Source organism: Thamnophis sirtalis, unplaced genomic scaffold (genome assembly GCF_051295495.1).
Source record: "Thamnophis sirtalis isolate CommonGarterSnake01/CBP01778 unplaced genomic scaffold, rThaSir2_p1.2 scaffold_8, whole genome shotgun sequence".
Taxonomy (NCBI): Eukaryota; Metazoa; Chordata; class Lepidosauria; order Squamata; family Natricidae; genus Thamnophis; species Thamnophis sirtalis.
The window spans coordinates 67,329,890-67,347,887 of NW_028261388.1; the positions used below are offsets into that span (position 1 = coordinate 67,329,890).

Below are 17,998 nucleotides of genomic sequence, written 5' to 3' on the forward strand. Positions count from 1 at the left end.
CTCTGCACATTCCAATATTGTTTATTACATTTTCTTCTGTTGGTGTGTAATTATTTTTCCAGTTTTGTGTGAATGTAATTCTCGCTGCCGTGATTATGTGTAGAATTAAGTATCAATATTTTTTTATAATTCCAAACGAATATAATTCCAGTTTTAGTCCAATTTGGTGTGTGGTGATTTCCTCCAGCCAATCTTTTATTTTTTTTTCCAATATTTTTTCACAGATGAGCACGTCCATCACATATGGTAGTATGTTCTGTGTTGTTGGTTGCATTTCCAACAGATAGGTGAGCATTCCGGGAACATTTTTGCAATTCTCGCTGGTGGAAGATGCCATCTGTAGAACATCTTGTACATGTTCTCTCTATATGCCATTGCCATCATTAATTTATATTTTTCCCCATTCTGCTAATTCTATAGTATACCAAAAATTTGTTATCATGTTATCATTGTTTCTTTCACCATTTCTTCTTCCATTTTAAATTCTAATAAATAATGATATATTTTTTAATCAATTTTTCTTCGGTTCCATGTAGAATTTTATCCAGTTCTTGTGGCTCTTATAAAATCCACCACTTTCTGTTTTTTTTTATACCTTGCCTGTATTTGTAAATAAGGCCATCAGCCTATGTCTATTCCCTCGTCTTTCAATTCTTGCCTTGTATTTAGTCTTTATTGGTTATCTAATATATGTTTATATCTTATTATCTTGTTTATGTGCTGCCACTAAATGCAGGCAGGGGAAAAACCCCGGTGGCTGATGCTTCAGCACCATGGAGAGAGATCTCCATGGATTTCATTGTTGAATTGGCCAAGAGTTCTGGAAACACAGTCATCTGGGTTGTCACAGATTTTTCTCAAAATAGGTTAATTTCATCCCATGCTAAAAGTTCCCTATGGCTAAAGCCTTGGTCCACAGTTTTTGGTCCATATGGACCACATGGCAATAATGCATGGGGCCCCATGACGTATTATTTTGGATAGGAGGGGCCAATTCATGTCCAAGCTTTTTTTAAACTACTTGAGACTGAGCAGGGAGTTAGTTCTAGTCATCATCCACAAACGGGGCCACAGAACAAATGAACTCAGGTCTGTAACAGTACCTGTGCTGTTGTATTAATTACCAGCAGGACAACTGGACTGAACTACTGCCTTTTGCAGAAGTATACTATAATAATACAGTTCACACTACCACAGGTTTTACTCCTTTCAGAGTAGCCACAGAGCAAGAATTTAATGCTATGCCTGAGTTACCCTCACATGAACCAGATATAACTTCCTTGAAACAGTGGATCAGTCATTTGGCCAGTGGTTCGCAAAGCTTTGAATGAAGGCAAGGCTGCCTATAAAGCACAAGCCGACAAGAAACTAACTGAACCTAAACCTTATAAAGTGGGGGACAAAGTTTACCTTTCCAAGTTTCTAAAAAATTTTGGACTAGTCTAAAAAGTTGGATACTAAATATATTGGGCCTTTCCCCATAGTTCACATCATTAACTCTGTCACAGTGGAATTATAACTCCCTAAGTCATTACAGTAAGTCCACCCCATTTTCCATTGTAGCTTATTGAAGACTGAAGTCACCTCTGATCTTTGTCTGGCTACTACCCCTGTTCCAGCCCCGATTATGGTAGAGGGTGAACAACATTTTGAGGTTCAGGGAATACTTGACTCTAGGAAATTTCACGGGACCATGCAATACCTGGTGGCTTGGAAACACCTCCCCTTCTCACACACAATGAATGGGTTCACAAAAAACATGTGCATGCCCCTAAATTAGTATGTATATTTCATCAATTGTACCCTGACATTTGATTTTACATTTCCTTTGTCTCCCCTTCCCTCTTTTGCTTTCTTTCAGGTGGACTTCCCATTTTTCTAGGGGGGTCGGCATGTCAGGTCCCAGATATTTCTTCAGGAATGCTGGCATTTTGGTGGGAAAAAGGGGGGGGGAGGAATGGAGTGATCTGTATATGAAGTTTCCAGTTTCTGTTTCCTGCATTACTGTGTTAATCTCTGTATGAAGTCTCTGTTTCTGTTTTCCTGCAATGATGTAGCGTGGGAGGGGTTTGGTTATCATTGCTTTAAAGAGCTGGTTTTAAGTGAGAAACTTCAGTTCTTGCCTAGATCTCTTGTTATCACAAACCTTCCAATAAAAGTTCCTTTTGGAACAACTGCAGTTTCAAGAGTCCTGTTTTCTTGGGAAGATTGGAGAGGCAAGACCTTAACATTGACATGGAGAGATGGTGGGCAATATGGGAAAAGGAAGCCTATGCAGTCCACAGGGCTCTCCTTTCCTGGTTGCACTTCTTAGAAGGGAGTAAAGTGCCTTTTGAGGTCTTTTGATTACAACAACCTCAAAGCCCTAAAGACCCCCCATCCCGGAAGCGTTCCCCCAAGCAGGTCTGCTGGGCGCAATGCTTCAAATGGTTCGATTTTGAGCTAAAATCCGGGGCGGGGTGACTTGCTAGCAGTTTCCTTGTCAAGAAAGCCACAATTTAACAGTCAAAGAGAGGTCATCCACACGATCATTTCCGCCTCCCAACAGGTGACTGAAATCACCACAAGAGGTCAATCCAGACGTCAGAGAGACCCTAAGGGGGATCAAATGACAGCGGTACTGAAGACTGCACTCCCAGCCAACTGGGAGTTCAAAGAAAATCAAGAAAGCCTGACCCTACGAGAGAGGTTAGCTTGGAAAGGATCCCTGCCAGTTTGAGGCTTCAGATCCTAAAACGCAGCCATAACTCCAAATTAGCCAGCCATTTTGGATTCCTAAAAACCCTCCACTAGCCAGGAGGCAATTCTGGTGGCCCAAGTTGAAAGCAGCTGTGGAGGATTACGTTAAGAGCTGCTGTACATGTGCAACTATGAAAATGAGGCCAGGGAAACCCCTTGGACTTCTCCAGCAAGTGGCCGACCCCTGCCGGTCCTGGAGGAAATTGCTATGGACATCACCTGTTCAGGATTTCCCTCAGTTAGTAAGCTGGCCAAGATGTTTATTAAGCAGATCTACCGATTACATGGAATGCCCCGCAGGGTCATCTCTGACAGGGGGGTCCAGTTAAGTGCTAAATTCTGAAGGGAGTTTTTAAAACCCATTGAATCGACCCAGGAACTTAGCTCAGCTTTTCCAAGTACTAACGGGGCCTTAGAATATACGAATGCATGGTGGAGAAGCTATGTGGACTATCAACAAGAAAACTGGGCAATTTGCTGCCTTTCGCGGAGGTGGCTTACAACAACGCAGTGCACAGTAGCACCGGGCTAACCCACTTTCAAATCACTAGCAGCATGGAATTTGTTCCCATGCTCGAGTTGCCACAAGAACTGCCATCATCTATGACCCTGGCCAAATGGTTGGAATTGCTGAGAACACAAATTGGGAGACCACGAAGAAATCACCAGCGGAGACAGCAGAGGCTTACAAGAAACAGGTGGATGAATTATGATCTCTCCAACCTCTCCCCTCTTTCTGGGTGGGAGATCATGTATATTTGTTAACCATATGTCAACTCTCTGTATTGACATTTCATGCAGAGCTTCGGCAGAGCCGGATCTCAGATTACAGTAGCTGGGTTGAGATGAATGAAGCTATTGGATAATGTGAATTATTGACAAGACTGAAGGGAGGGAAGAAACACAAAGTTCAAAAGCAGATAAAGAAAGCAAAAAAGATGGCTGCGAATAAGAAATGCCTAATGAAGAATGCCTAATGAAGCTGTTAATAAATCACTGCTTTTTGTATTACAATATCGGGTCGCTTATTATGAAGCAGACATCGTTAGGGTACTTTACACCATATACCTTAAGCTCAAATTGCCTAGCAAGAAACTAGGACCTAAGTTCCTAGGGCGATTTCCAATAGTGAAAGTAATCAATCCAATAACAGGACACCTTAGCCTCCCACTCCTATTAGGGAATGTGCATCCGGTTTTCCATAGCAACTTGCTGAAACCTGCAGTCAGATCACAATTCAGACGCAGGACTGTCCAGCGCCTAAGCCAATGATTGTGTAGAGAGAGACTCATTATGAAGTTAAGAAAATATTGGACTCCAGAGTGCATAGGGGTCACTTGTAATATTTAGATAATTGGAAGGGGTACCCTTTGTCTGAGGCTACCTGGGTTAAGAGCTGGGATGTGAAGGCAGATAGATTAGTGAAACAGTTCCATGATAAATTCCCTAGCAAGCCAAAAGGTCCCGGGGGGGGGGGGGGGGAAGGGTTAGGAACAGCTGTACTAAACCGCCTCCCTAATATCATTTCAGGAACTACTCATCATCTGAGGAGGGAAGCCTACCAGCCCTAGAGCCATCTTTAACTTGTAATCTTCAGGACTGCAACAGCAGTGGATGGGCAAGCTGTGAGAAAGAGGGCAATGGAGACAGTGTGGGGAGTATAGCCATAACATTTTTTCCTTAGGAGTCAAGGATGTTCAGCCTGCACCTGGGCAGGCATGAATGGGAGTCAACTACAGTTGGGACAGCAACCTGATTGGACCATGTTATGCCCATGTGGATGCAGGGGAAGGAACATTGGCTTTACTTTGGATGGCAAGAATCTGGGGGCTTCAGATTCGGGTTTTCCCAGATATGCCAATATGACATCTCTAATAAATTCAAGCTTTGAAGAAAATGCCTGCCTTTGGGTTTTTATTTTGTGGGAACCCTGATATTATACCTGTCCTTGTGTACTAGTAGTGCAAGTTCACCTTATTGCTTCTCCACATTTTTAGCATTTGTATAGTATTTCAGTCATGTGTGGCTGAACCTGGGTATGCTTCCTATATCTTCTACTTTATTCCTGAGTTTTCCTTCGTTTCCATCACTCCCCACCTAATTGTTTGATTGTGTGTCTTGGGGTTTATGCTTGGGATTAGGACCTAAAGATCCTAAGGTATGGTCACCCTCCCCGCTCAATTTTTGTTTAAAGCCCTTCTGATAAGTTGAGCCAGTCATTTTCTGAATACATTCTTCATGGTTCATGTGAAGTGCAGCACATCCCTTGCCAGAAGCCCTTCTTATGGGTAATGTATATGAATCCAAAGTTCTAGGAATCCAAAGTTTTCTTGGTGGCACCAATTCTTAAGATTTCTAAAAAAAATTGTTTCCTCATTGGATGTTGGCCTATCATTGGAAGTATAGATGAAAACATCACTTGTGCTCATAACTCCTTAACTTTCTTGCCTAGTTGCTTGTAATTTCTCGATATTGTTTTCAGATGCGTTGTCGTGTTGTTTATCCCTATGTGAAGGAGGTAATCTGTGGCCTTGATTAATTTAGGAAGGTTCTGAGTCACATCTTTACTCCAAGGAGACAACATATCTCCCTAGGTTCAATGTTTGGTCTAGTGATAGCTGGTTCTCTTCCCCTGAGAATTTTCTATCATCAACACTCACCTTGCTGCCCAAGAAAAGTGAGCTACTTTTCTTTCTTTCACAGGAGCACTTGATGATGCCTCTTTTCTAGGAACGCTTGATAGCTCTTTTCTAGGTAGCTGCATGTTTTCTTCCAGGGGAGGCAATAATATCGATTACTTAGCTCCAAAAGAGTTAGACTAGACAGAAGGGGCAGAAGAGAGCTGTGGTTAGAATGCAGCACTGCAGGCTACTTCTGCGGACTGCCAGCTTCCAGAGTTCAGCAGTTCGATTCTTACCGGTTCAAGGTTGACTCAAACTTTCATCTTTCCGAGGTCGGTAAAATGAGGACCCCATATTACAGAATATGCTGATTCTGTAAACCATTTAGAGAGGGCTGTAAATACAGCACTGAAGCGGTATATATGCCTAAATGCTATTGTTATTGTATTCTTCTGAGTGACATGTTTCCATCAGTTTTCCTCTAAAGGTTCATATACAGGGTCATTTTTTTCAGACACTGTTTATTCCTTATTATGTTCAATTTGGATATAGCCTTCTTGCTTAAGTTGGAGTTCTGTAAGTTGAATTCCAGAGTGGCTAGATTTGCCTCTAGACCAGGGGTGTCAAACTCAAGGCCCGAGGGCCGGATGAGACTGGATCCAGTCCACGTGGCCATCCTGGAAAATGTAAGGGTCTAGCCCATATCACTTCAACCCAGCCCATGCCATCCTGGTGGGGGCACACAGGGCCAGTTCTCCGTCGCTGCATGCAGGGCAACTAAAGTAGTCTGTGGGACTATGGTAAAAAACATTGTTCAGAGATCTTTTTTTGGGGGGGGGGGTGAGAAGTTGGAAAATCTGAACTATTTTTTCACCGTAGTCCTACAGAATACTTTAGTTGCCCTGCATGCAGCAACGCCGAACAGAGCTGGAAAGCAGATTAGTGAAGGGATGTGGCTGCCCTGGAGGGGTGGGGTGTGTGTGTGTGTGAGGGTTTGGCATGGATGGCCTGGCTGAAGGGCCCTAAGGTAAGCTGGGATGGAGCAGGGTGGGAAAGGCAGCTCCGCACCCCCTGCTTTGCTTCATCCTCCGCCACCACCACTGCCTTTCTTCTTTCTTTGCCACTTCTTCTTCTTGCTCGCCACCATAACAAAGCTGGAATGCACTGGTGCTGTGGCCACAAAGCGAGATGGAGGATGAAGCAAAGCAGGGGGGGGGCGGACGTGCCCACTCCACCCCACCCTGACTTACCTGAGTGCCTTGCCAGCCAGGCACTGAAACACCACAACTACCACAAGAGAGCTCTCCAGTCTGTGTGTGTGAGAGGGGGAGAGGAGAGAGGGAGGGAGGGAGGGAGGGACAGAGCCGGGGACCAGAGCAGCTGGCAGTGGCAGGGTGGCAGGAGCCATCTGAATAGCCATGATTACCCCCTCTCCAACCAGCCAGTCCCACCTGACTTACTCTCTGGGTCTCACCATTCTTCTCATCTTCCCCACTCAAGCTGTGGCGGGCTCTGCGGGAGAGCAGGGCCTTTCACGGCATGGTGAGCACCAGTTTCAGTTGGGGCATTCAAACTGCTGGTGCAGCAACCACCTGAGCAGCCACGATGCCCCTCCCCAGCCAGCCAGCACTGCCTGACCTGCTCCCTGCTTGGCCAGCTGGCTGGCGCAAAGCCTTGCTGTTCGTCTCCTCTTCTACACTGAAGTGGTGGCAGGCTCCGCAGAACAGGGAGTGAGAAGCATGAGGCATCTTAGTGGTTTCTTATCTTATTCTTAAATTGTAAGCTCTTAGGAAAGTATTCCCTCCTTGTGTGTTGCAAACAGCGATTTCCAGTGAGAAAAAATATTTTCTTTTGCTATATTTCCAGTCTGAATTAGATCATGGCAGGGTCCCTATAGGAGAGCCCTTTTAAGGATTATGTATATAAAAAAGCAACTAACTTACCTCTGTTCTTAAACACAAAAGCTGCTGCAGATAAAAACAGAGGCAGTCTGATCAACTATCAGAGCCATATGACAGTTTTGCTGTACTGTTGTCTGTGGACACCCCCACAAAATGTAAACATGGGATAAACTGAGCCTGGTTTGTTCTCTGTCTTTTAAATGGCCACAAACTACTAGCAAAAGTAGCATTTGATCACAAGGCGAGGAGACATCGAGGAATTTCTCCTTTTGCATTGAGCATCCAAAAAAGGACAGGAAAGACAAAGAAAAAGAAGAAAAGAGGGGAAGGAAGAAGAAAGAAAGGAGAATGAAAAGGAAAGGAAAGGAAAGGAGGAAGGAAGGAAGGAAGGAAGGAAGGAAGGAAGGAAGGAAGGAAGGAAGGAAGGAAGGAAGGAAGATTATAATGGGAGAGAGTAAGAGTCTGAGGTAAATCCTGCCTTAGCACTTGGCCACCAGCAGCCCTGCCTCCTTTTGCCATCCACCTGTCCCCACTTCTTGACCTCTCCTAGTGATCTCCCATTCTATCACTGAGGATGCTTTGGTAGCAAGGAGAGGGAGTGACCCACACACTTTGCCCTCCTGCATACACCATAAGCAACCTGGCCAAGGAGAACAAGCACAGCAGCAATGGGAACTGGCCATGCCCCGGCCAAGTCCGTCCCCCACAAAGTCAACCATAATCCTGATGTGATCCTTGAGGATTCAACGTAATTGAATTTGACACCCCTGCTCTAGACCCTTTATTTTTTCTTCCAGTAATTTATTTCATTTAAATTTACTCAGTGGTGGGTTCCGGCAGCTGCTACTGCTGGTTCACTCAGGAATGCGCCACGCACGCATGCGCAGTACAGGGGAAATTGATCTGTGCGTGTGCAGAAACCAAAAACAAGATGGTGGCACCTATGGCGCCACTAGGAGAACCAGTTTGGGGGTGTGGCAGGCCTGGGTTGCTGCTGGTTCCAGCAACCCAGGCTGCCAAGCTACTACTAGTTCGGATGAACCAGTCTGAACCCACCACTGCATTTACTACATATGTAATTTGGGTCTTCTATGGGCATAAGCACATAGATAGAACATATTTTACAAGTCACAACAGTGTCAGTCTCTTTTTTCATGACAACATTTCTTTTTGCTAGTTTAAAGATTAAAATTTAACCACAAATAAAAATTCTAATTTAAAAATTTAAAATTCTAAAAGTTCACTTAAACATATAAAAAGTATATAAAAGTATGTCCTTTGATATGCACGTCTTTTTGCAGGAAAATCTGGCTCCCCCTCCCCCCCCAAGCACTAGGATATGATATGGTGATTCCATGTTGGAAGCTTGACTTGGCATCAGGTTTTTGTTTTTAATGTGTTAGGTTTTTGAAGTTGTAATATGGGTTTTATGTTGTTTTAATTTTGAGTAAATAAACTAAGCAACAAATAAATAAATCCATAATGTAAAGGGACTAGTGGGACAAATTAATGGAGAAGAGGTGAGATATCAGCCAGAACTATGATAATGATTTGCCAGTATTCATATGCTAACAATAGGGGATGGGACAGGACAGGATAGGACACCTTCAAATCTTCAATTTGCCAACAGTGCATCATAGAGGAAATATCAAGATATCTCAAACCCACTAACTTAAAGAATATATACAAAAACCTGGACCCATTATTCTCATGTAATTAAAATGTCAAAGACTATCACAGTAGTTGTATTCACAAACTTGTGGCTCAGGGCAGTGTCACTGCGGAAAGCATGGTCACATGATTCTGATTTCCAATTATTTTCCAATTATATTTCCCAAAAACACATGGGTTGTGGGATGCAAGGGAAGACGGTAAATATTTCCATCCTGTTTCCCACCTCACTCTGGTCCTGTGCCCAATTGGCTGGTGACGAAGCCTGACAAGCAAACAGTGGCTGTTTTGGATCACTTATCCTATCTGATCTTGACAAATATAAATCACTGGGCCCTAATTAGTTCCATCCCAGAGTTCTGAAGCAGCTGGCAGATGTTATCTCAGAACCATGTATCATATCTTTCAAAAATTCTGGAGCACTGGGGAACTACCTAAGGCAGTGATGGGCAACCTTTTTGGCGTGGTGTGTCAAAAATCGGCAAAAAATCGAGCATAACTCGCGTTGTGTGTCACTTCGACAAAAACATAATTTTGCGCAATTTATAGTTGCTGCTAATGGCGCTCACAGTTCCCGTTGGCACTCCGCTGTTCCCTACTGTGGTGCGGTCATAACCGACAGTCCCAGGAGTAGACTCTCTGTGCACGGCACGCACGCCTTACCAGCAGCCCCTGCGCTCAGAAAGGGGCGGCGGCGATACAGTAAGTGAGTGTGGGCGGGGGAGATCACACGCCCCCCCCCCCATTCCTCCAGCACAGATTCTTTCATCCTCAGCGGCCGTGCAGGAGCCGAGGATGAATCGCATGAAATCCTGTGCGTGTCACCCCAAATGGCTACGCGTGTCAGCACTGACACGCGTGTCATAGGTTCGCCATCACTGACCTAAGGATTGAAAAAGAGCTGGTGTGGTTCGATCTTCAAAGAAAGGGGGGGAAACAGACCGGGGAAATAACAGACCAATCAGCCTAACATCAATACCTGGGAAAATATTGGAAAAGATAATAAAAAAAAACAGATCTGTGAACATCTAGAAATAAAGTTATAACTAAAAGACAGCATGGCTTTGTTAAAAACAGATCATGTCAAACCAATCTTATTTCATTCTTTAACAAAGTGACTAAATTAGTAGACCAGCAAAATGCTGTGGACATAGTATACTTAGACTTCAGCAAGACATTCAACAAAGTAGACCACAATCAACTTCTTGGTAAGCTAGAAAAATATGGGATAGACAGCATCACCTTCAGATGGATTTGTAACTGGCTGACAAACTATACTCAAAGCGTTGTCCTTAATGATACATCATCTAGATGGAAAAAATTAAGCAGTGGGGTGCCACAGGGTTCCGTCTTAGGCCCAGTACTCTTCAATATCTTCATAAATGACTTAGAAGAGGGAATAGAAGGGAAACTCATCAAATTTTCAGATGATACTAAACTGGCAGGAATAGACAGACCCCAGAAGACAAGCTCAGGATCCAAAATGATCTTGACAGATTTGAACAATGGGCCCTATCCGACAATATGAAATTTAATGTGGAGAAAAGCAAGGTTTTATATTTAGGCAGGAAAAACCAAATGTACAGATTAAGTGAAACCTAGCTAAAAAAACAGTAACTGTGAGAGGGACGTTGGGAGTCCTAGCGGACGATGACTTTAATATGAGCCAGCAGTGTCAGACAGCAGCCAAAAAAGGTAATATAATCCTTGGTTGTATAAACAGAGGCATAGAATCAAGATCACATGAAGTACTAGTACTGCTTTATAAAGTCTTAGAAAGACTACACTTGGAATACTGCATCCAGTTTTGCTCACCACATTACAAAAATGATAGCCTGGAGACTAAAACATATGAAGAACTGTTGCAGGATTAGGGTTTGGCTAGTTCAGAGAAAAGGAGGACTAGGAGTGACATGATAGCAGTATTCCAGTATTTGACAGGTTGCCACAAAGAGGAGGGGTCAACTTATTTACCAAAGCACCTGTAGGCAGGACAAGAAATAATGGGTGTAAACTAATCAAAGAGGGAAGCAACATGGAACTAAGGATAAACTTCCTGAGGACAATTAACCTGTGGAATCGTGGCACGACAAAACCGCGCTTGTCAAAATAGCGGTGATAAAACCGTGTCGCTAAAGCCGCGACGTCATCACCGCCGCGACAACAGCGCGGCGACAGAACGGCGCTTTAAAACAGCACGGCGGCAGAAAGCCGATTTAAATTAAGGTAAGGGTTAGGATTAGGTTTAGGGGTTTGCTTTAGGGTTAGGTTTAGGGTGCTGAGTGCTTCGGAAGGCGCGGATTTGCCCTCCGCCCTTATATCAGCGCGGTAAGGTCGCATTTGCTTTAGCGATTCGGACGGCGCGGATTAGCACTCGCGCTTATGTCTCCGCGGATAAGGGCTTTGTGGTATTGTGGTGGAACCCTGTGGAATAGCTTGCCATCAGAAGATGTAGGTACTTCATCACTGGAGGTTTTTAAGAAGAGACTGACCATTGTCTTACCTGAAGGGTCGTTTTCAAGGTGATGCGAAGGAGAGTCCAAGCAAGGGTTAAATACAGCCAATCTGCCCAGAACTGAATTGAAACTTTAAGCCACGCCTCTGGTGCTGACTATCTTCAGATTTTTTCAATGAAGGCGTGGAATTGTTGCGCACCGAGAAGTTCCACAATAAGTCCAAAAACCATATCCGAAATAAGCACAAATCCAACTGGAACTGCAGAAGTCTGCACTGAAAACAGCGGAACCAGACCCCAGGGTGGGGTTGGACTATCCTTCGTAGTGCCCTGAAAACGCCCCTTCAGGTAAGACAATGGTCATTTTCCAGGGCGCTGCTCTGGAGAGTCCAAGCAAGGGACATACCCAAGCTAAATGCCACTAGGGCGGGAAGCAGTCGCATTTAGGGTCTCTCTGCTGGTATGAATGCCCTGAAGAACTTGTCTCCCAAAAGTTCCTTCCACCGAGGCAAACTTGTCCAACTTGTAATTCTGAACAAACAGAGATAATGAAGTCCAAGTGGCCGCCCTGCAACTCTCCTCGATCGGCACCCAGGCTGCTGTGGTGGCGGCACTCCTAGTAGAATGTGCCGTGATGTGGCTAGGCACAGGTTTGAACTGCAGAACATGAGTGAGGGTAATGCAGGCCCTCAACCACCATCCGATAGTAGAGGAGGAAATCTTCCGGCCTAGGAGGCCGGTTGGAAAAAAACAAAGAGCGATTCAGAATGACAACACACATCCGTGCGCTTGACATATCTGCGGAGCGTCCTGCGGTCATCAAGCATGTGCCAACGCTTCTCCCTCGGATGCCTGGGATACGGGCAAAAATCAGGAGAATGACCTCCTGGGCCCAGTGAAACCAGGAGTTGATCTTGGGGATGAACGTTGGGTCTAGCCGAACGTTCGAACACAAGTCCTCCTGAGCCTATAGGGCTGCTAGCTCCAAGATATGCCGCGCAGAAATGATGGCGATCAAAAAGGCGGTCTTACAGGTCAAATGCTTAAGGCTGGCCGACCAAAGTGGTTCAAATGGAGGACCAATCAGGGCGTGGACAACAACATTGAGGTCCCATATGGGATATCTGTGCACTACTGGGGGCCTCAGATTGGTTGCACCCCTCAGAAAGCTATGGATAGTAGAATGATGCACAAGAGAAGAGTGTTCGTCAGGCACAAGTATTGTGGAAATCGCGGCCACCTGACGTCGTAGAGTGTTGGGCGCTAGTCCCTTGTCCATCTTGCAAGAAGTCCAGGATGACGGGAATCGTGGCCGAAGTCGCAGATACCTCGTGAGAGGTGCATCAGGCGGCGAATGACCTCCAGGTGGCGTTGTAGATCTGGGTCGTGGAGGGACACCTGGATGCCTGGATGGTGTAGATGACCTTGGTCGAGAGGCTACCCCTGCTCAGGAGATCCCTCTCGAGTGCCAGACAGCCAGAGAAGGGTGGCCCTTGAAAGGAAGGATGCAGAGGCGGACATTTTAATCACCCAAGCCGCTGCCTGGTGCGTTTTATGGCAGGCGTCCTCTGTTTTCTTGTCCTCTGCCTTGAGTCCCTCCAGTAAATCGGTGGGGGAGTACAGAGGATGAGGTAAGGGCTGCCACAGGAGGATCAATGGGAAGTAATTTAAGCAAGTCCTCCAGACTGGCATCTACTGTGTACAACCTCTTATCATTGCTACTGGGAGTAGCAAGGGTGGCTGGTTGTGCCCATTGCTTTTGAACCACATTCAGAAAGAGCTTGGGGACTGGCACTATCTCTTGGGCCGACACAGCCTCTTCAAAAAGGTCCCCAGATAGGTCATCTGGATCGTTAGTCGCCTGATCTGGGGGGGGTAAACCCCAAGCGGGTCAAAACCTTTGCCTTATTCAAGATAGTTTTGAAGTTGACTAGCTTAAATAAACCCGAAAAGACAGGCTTTTCGGATGCAACCCCCTCGTCCCCAGAAAACTCAGGTTCCTGCCTAGATAGGATGTCCTCTTCCTCCCAGTCAGAATCCTCGCTGGCCAGAGAAGAATGTGGTGACTGAGAAGGCTGGGTGAAGGATGCTTTTCTAGGAGCATCTTGGGGCTGGAGATGTTAGGTCTTGTGTGGGTGCTTGCCCCGCTGCAGCATGCCCACCTCTATGCCTTGGGATATAGCCCTGTTAATGACCTCCTGCATCTCTGCTGAAAGGTTCGGGCCTTGGTCCTCAATGGGTCGAACCCCTGGAATGGGTCGGGGTGGTGGCTGCTGGGGCGCCAAGGGGCCCATGGGAACAGGCCCTTCCTCCAGGTCTGAAGGATAGGTGAAGAGATCGGCCTGGTCAACCATTGATGGACCTGGAGAAGCTGCCATGGCAAGGGAAGCAGTGGGAGAAAACTCCTGACTCTCCTCATCACTATCGGAGATGGGCTGTCTCTGATCTGGTTGAACCCCCATGGAGCGCTCCACTGGAAACAACGATTGGGAGGTTTGGGCCTGCTGCTGAGCTTTGGAAAAGTGCTTCACTAAGGCCTTCTGGTGACGGATGGCATCCTTATCCGGGCCTGATCCATGTTTGGATCCAGGCCTAGAATAGGGTTTGCTGCCCGATGGCTTCCCAGGCAGCCCTGCCAGCTTGCCTGGAGAAAGCTCTGGAAGAGGGCCCAAGCTGCTCTGAATTCTCAGGGATCTGATCTGCCATGGCTGAAAGGTTGGGGTCTAACTGAAACAGGCAGGGACTACCTCCACTCACCCCCTTCACCGTTGCAGACCTCGGACCAAAGCACTCAGAAGAGACACACAGAAGGTCATTGAGATCAGATCCAGCCGAACAGGAATGCGGTGTGAGCATTAGCAGCTCCCAGCACCTTGCAGGTCAGGTAAGGGGCGACCTAAGCAAGCCACGATCCTTTGCCGCACCAATCTGATGGTTTTACTAGTTTAGGAGCCAAATCGCCAGTCAAACCAGACAAAGAGCCTCCATGCAGCTAACTGCAACGAGTCAGGTGACCAGGCAGCTGCGGCAATGTGCTCAGAATCGAAACTGGCAAAAACAAAATGGCAGACGGAACTTCCTTTTTCCAAAAATGGCCACCGTGCCAGTCATGCAATCCAAAATGGCTGCCGGAATTAGATAGGAGCCCTGAAGAACTGCACCAAATGCCGGCTTCTGCAAAGCGCGGACGGCAGCAATGGAATCTTCAGTGGGGGTCCCCACCGCAGCAGGGGTGCTGCAACAGCGCTGGCATCAGCACTCTGACCCACGCGCCTCCCACGACAGCTGCCTGTAACCCTACGGGGCCCGAGCAAACCCTGGACACCAGGAGGACCAAAAGGTGAGCAAATAGCCAAATTGAAAAGAAAGGAATTTTCCCTCACCAAGCCTGCTCGTAATGAACACAATTAACTCTAGAAGAGTCCAAACAATCTATAGAATTGGAGAGAAACTCGAAAGCGTGTCCACTGGTCTAGCTGAATTGAAAAAAAACTGAAGCTAGTCAGCACCAGAGGCTTAAAGTTTCAATTCAGTTCTGGGCAGATTGGCTGTATTTAACCTTTGCTTGGACTCTCCAGAGCAGCGCCCTAGAAAATGGACAGTCTCTTGTCTGAAATGGTATAGGGCTGTGATGGCGAACCTATGGCACGCGTGCCAGAGGTGGCACGCAGAACCCTCTCTGGTGGGACGTGTGCCATCGCCCCAGGTCAGATTTCCGTGGCATTTCTTTCATGATCTTCTGTTCCCCTGCAAATGACAAAACAGAAGCTCACGAAAGAAAAAGATCTTACCTCTTGTGCGCTGCTGGTGTTGGGATGCCCCACCTCCTTCCAGCCAACTGATCTTCAGATCTCTGCTGTGCATGCATAAATGTCCGCACATGTTCATGCACATCAATGCATGCATATGTTCACGCATGTCAGCACTGCGTATGTTTATGCATGTCAGTGCATGCGTACTCAAGTGTCTAAAAGGTTCGCCACCACTGGTATAGGGTCTCCTGCTTGAGCAGGGGGTTGAACGAGAAGATGCCCAAAGGCCCTTCCAGCTCTATTCTGATTCTGATTGAATGAGGCCAAAACTTGAAATCTTTTAATTGGCAGTGGGCAGAGAGAGAAGAACAAGGGAGTGATTTGGATATCTGATGGCAAGGCATAGCGAACTGGAGAATACCAGTAGCCAATAGGTGAGTCCTCTTCCTCCCTAGAGAGGAGAGGGCCCCTGGGACACAGTGGGATGGAAAGCGAGATTGCAGTTCCCCTCCTGATCTTCATATTTTGCCCACTCTCCACAGCAAAGTGGCAAACAATTTCATTGGTCAATCAAAGAGGAAGAAATGACTTTATGAGGGCCCTGGTGTGGGTTGCAAGGGGAGTTAAAAGAGCCAAGGTGGCGCAGTGGTTAAAAGCAGCACTGCAGGCTACTGCTAGATCAGCAGGTTAGCGGTTCAAATCTCACCGGCTCAGGGTTGACTCAGCCTTCCATCCTTCCGAGGTGGGTAAAATGAGGACCCAGATTGTTGGGGGCAATATGCTGACTCTCTGTAAACCGCTTAGAGAGGCCTGAAAGGCCTATGAAGCGGTATATAAGTCTACTGCTATTGCTATAATAATAATAAAAGAATGCCAAGCTATATTATATGTGAAAACAAATGTGACCCAACAGAGTTGCCTAGTGCATCTTAAATGGCTTTCTAAAACAGTTGTAATACATTTTATGAAATTATCAAAAAGCATGTCCCAAATTACCCCAAATCATAAGAAAAGCCAATAATTTCATGAGAGATACAATTTATAAAAAGTTTGTAATGTTTATAAAAAGTTTATAAAAAGAACAATTTGTGTTGGAAGGTTATTGCAAATGTAAAAATACTGCAAATATTACAATATTGAAAAATAAGTGCTGTTCAAAAGAAACGTGAAGATCACTGAGATAGTTGAAAATTATAGATGTACTCACTGCTACAGACTTTACAGCTTTAATGAGTTTCTTGCTTTCCAAATTCTTCAGGATCTTGTTGATCTCTGTTAATGGAAGATTGCTTTTATATCTGATGTCTCTGCTCCAAATACCTGATTTTTTAAAAAGAAAGATGAAAATGACCTGAGTAACATATCATATATTTGCTTACATTGTAGATGGTGGCTATTCCTTCCCAAACCTTTTATTTTCCTCTACTGAATAATTAAATATTACATACATGCATGCATACATGCATGCATGCATTCCTCAAGTTAAGGCAGGTCTTACAACCCAGTCCCAAAATTATGACTGTTGCAGCACTCTTACGGCCATTCATTCTTATGACCAACTGCCGATATTCTGCAGCAGCGCCCACCCACCCCCCACCTATTCCTACTCCATCGAGTCCTCACAGATATTAGGCCTGCTTGGCCAGCCCACTGAGCTCCATATGCTCTGCTCTTCCCCACTCCTCACCACCAATCATTCACTTTTCCAAGATCTTCACAGCTCAAGTATTTGGGGTACAGGAGGAGGACAGAATGTTTCATTGCTGGGCCATATGGTAAAGTTCCAGAAGTGGCCATTGTTTTCTGAGATGCTGGCTAAGCCCTAGCCTTCCTTCCAAGGCCTGAAGGAAGGCACTTGCAGCAGTTGAGGAAGAGAGAAACATACATCCCTTTAAGTTCTCAAAAGCCAACCTAGAAGGAAGGGACATGCTCATGCTCTCAAGAGTTCAACTTGCTCAGATCATAAACTTCTCCAACCCAGTGCCTCTTACTCCCAGGGAAACCTGTTTATGAAGCTAGCCCAGCTCCTGTTGCTAGATAATGGTGGCAATTTTTCACTACAACTGAGCTACAGAGAACAACATATGAAACCCTCAGTTGGGAATTTCTGAAATACTACAAGAGGAATACCAGCAGCAACTCATTATGTTTCGCTCATGTAGGAGTCCCTCTCCCTGCAGAATCTGGCCTCTGCTTTAGAAAAGCTACTCATCCAAAAAAAAGTCCTTTAAATCTGGATTCCTCATCAAGTGAAGAGAAGCAACTTGGCAACTCACAAAAGCGAAGGCACTGCTTGCACTGAGAGCAGAAAGAAACACTGCTGTCTTTCATTTTGCCCAACGGAGTTTTGGGAAGATGCAACAAGACAAACTCCTAAAACATGAGATGTATCTTTCCCCACCCCTTCACCCTGACAATCAAGGATGCAGACAAAGCCTAAAGGAGATATTTAGATTTTTAGATTTTTTTTATTTTTTAGATTTTATTTATTATTTATAGGCCGCCCTTTTCCCTGAGGGGACTCAGGGCGGCTTACAATTCATGGGAGGGGGTGTGCAAGACAAAAACATAAGACAGTACGTGAATAAAAAAAATAAAAATAAATAAACAATAAAACACAACTTTCATTCAACATTCGGGTGGGGCGGATTAAAATCTTTATCCCCAGGCCTGACGGGATAGCCAGATCTTAAGGGCTGTGCGGAAGGTCTGGACGGTGGTGAGGGTGCGAATCTCCATGGGGAGATCGTTCCAAAGGGTCGGAGCTACTACTGAAAAGGCTCTCCTCCGCGTAGTCGCCAGTCGGCACTGACTGGTGGATGGAACTCGGAGGAGGCCTAATCTGTGCGATCTAATAGG

General features: G+C 45.6%; 1 protein-coding gene across 1 annotated transcript in view; it reads right to left on the reverse strand.

The window, feature by feature from the left end:
* POLR3F (RNA polymerase III subunit F) overlaps nt 1–17,998 on the reverse strand; it is a 52,673-nt gene that overhangs the window by 14,123 nt on the left and 20,552 nt on the right. The window contains exon 5 of the mRNA XM_014053252.2: nt 16,347–16,459. Within this exon, the coding sequence (XP_013908727.1) occupies nt 16,347–16,459 (113 nt within the window). The remainder of the gene's footprint in view (nt 1–16,346; nt 16,460–17,998) is intronic.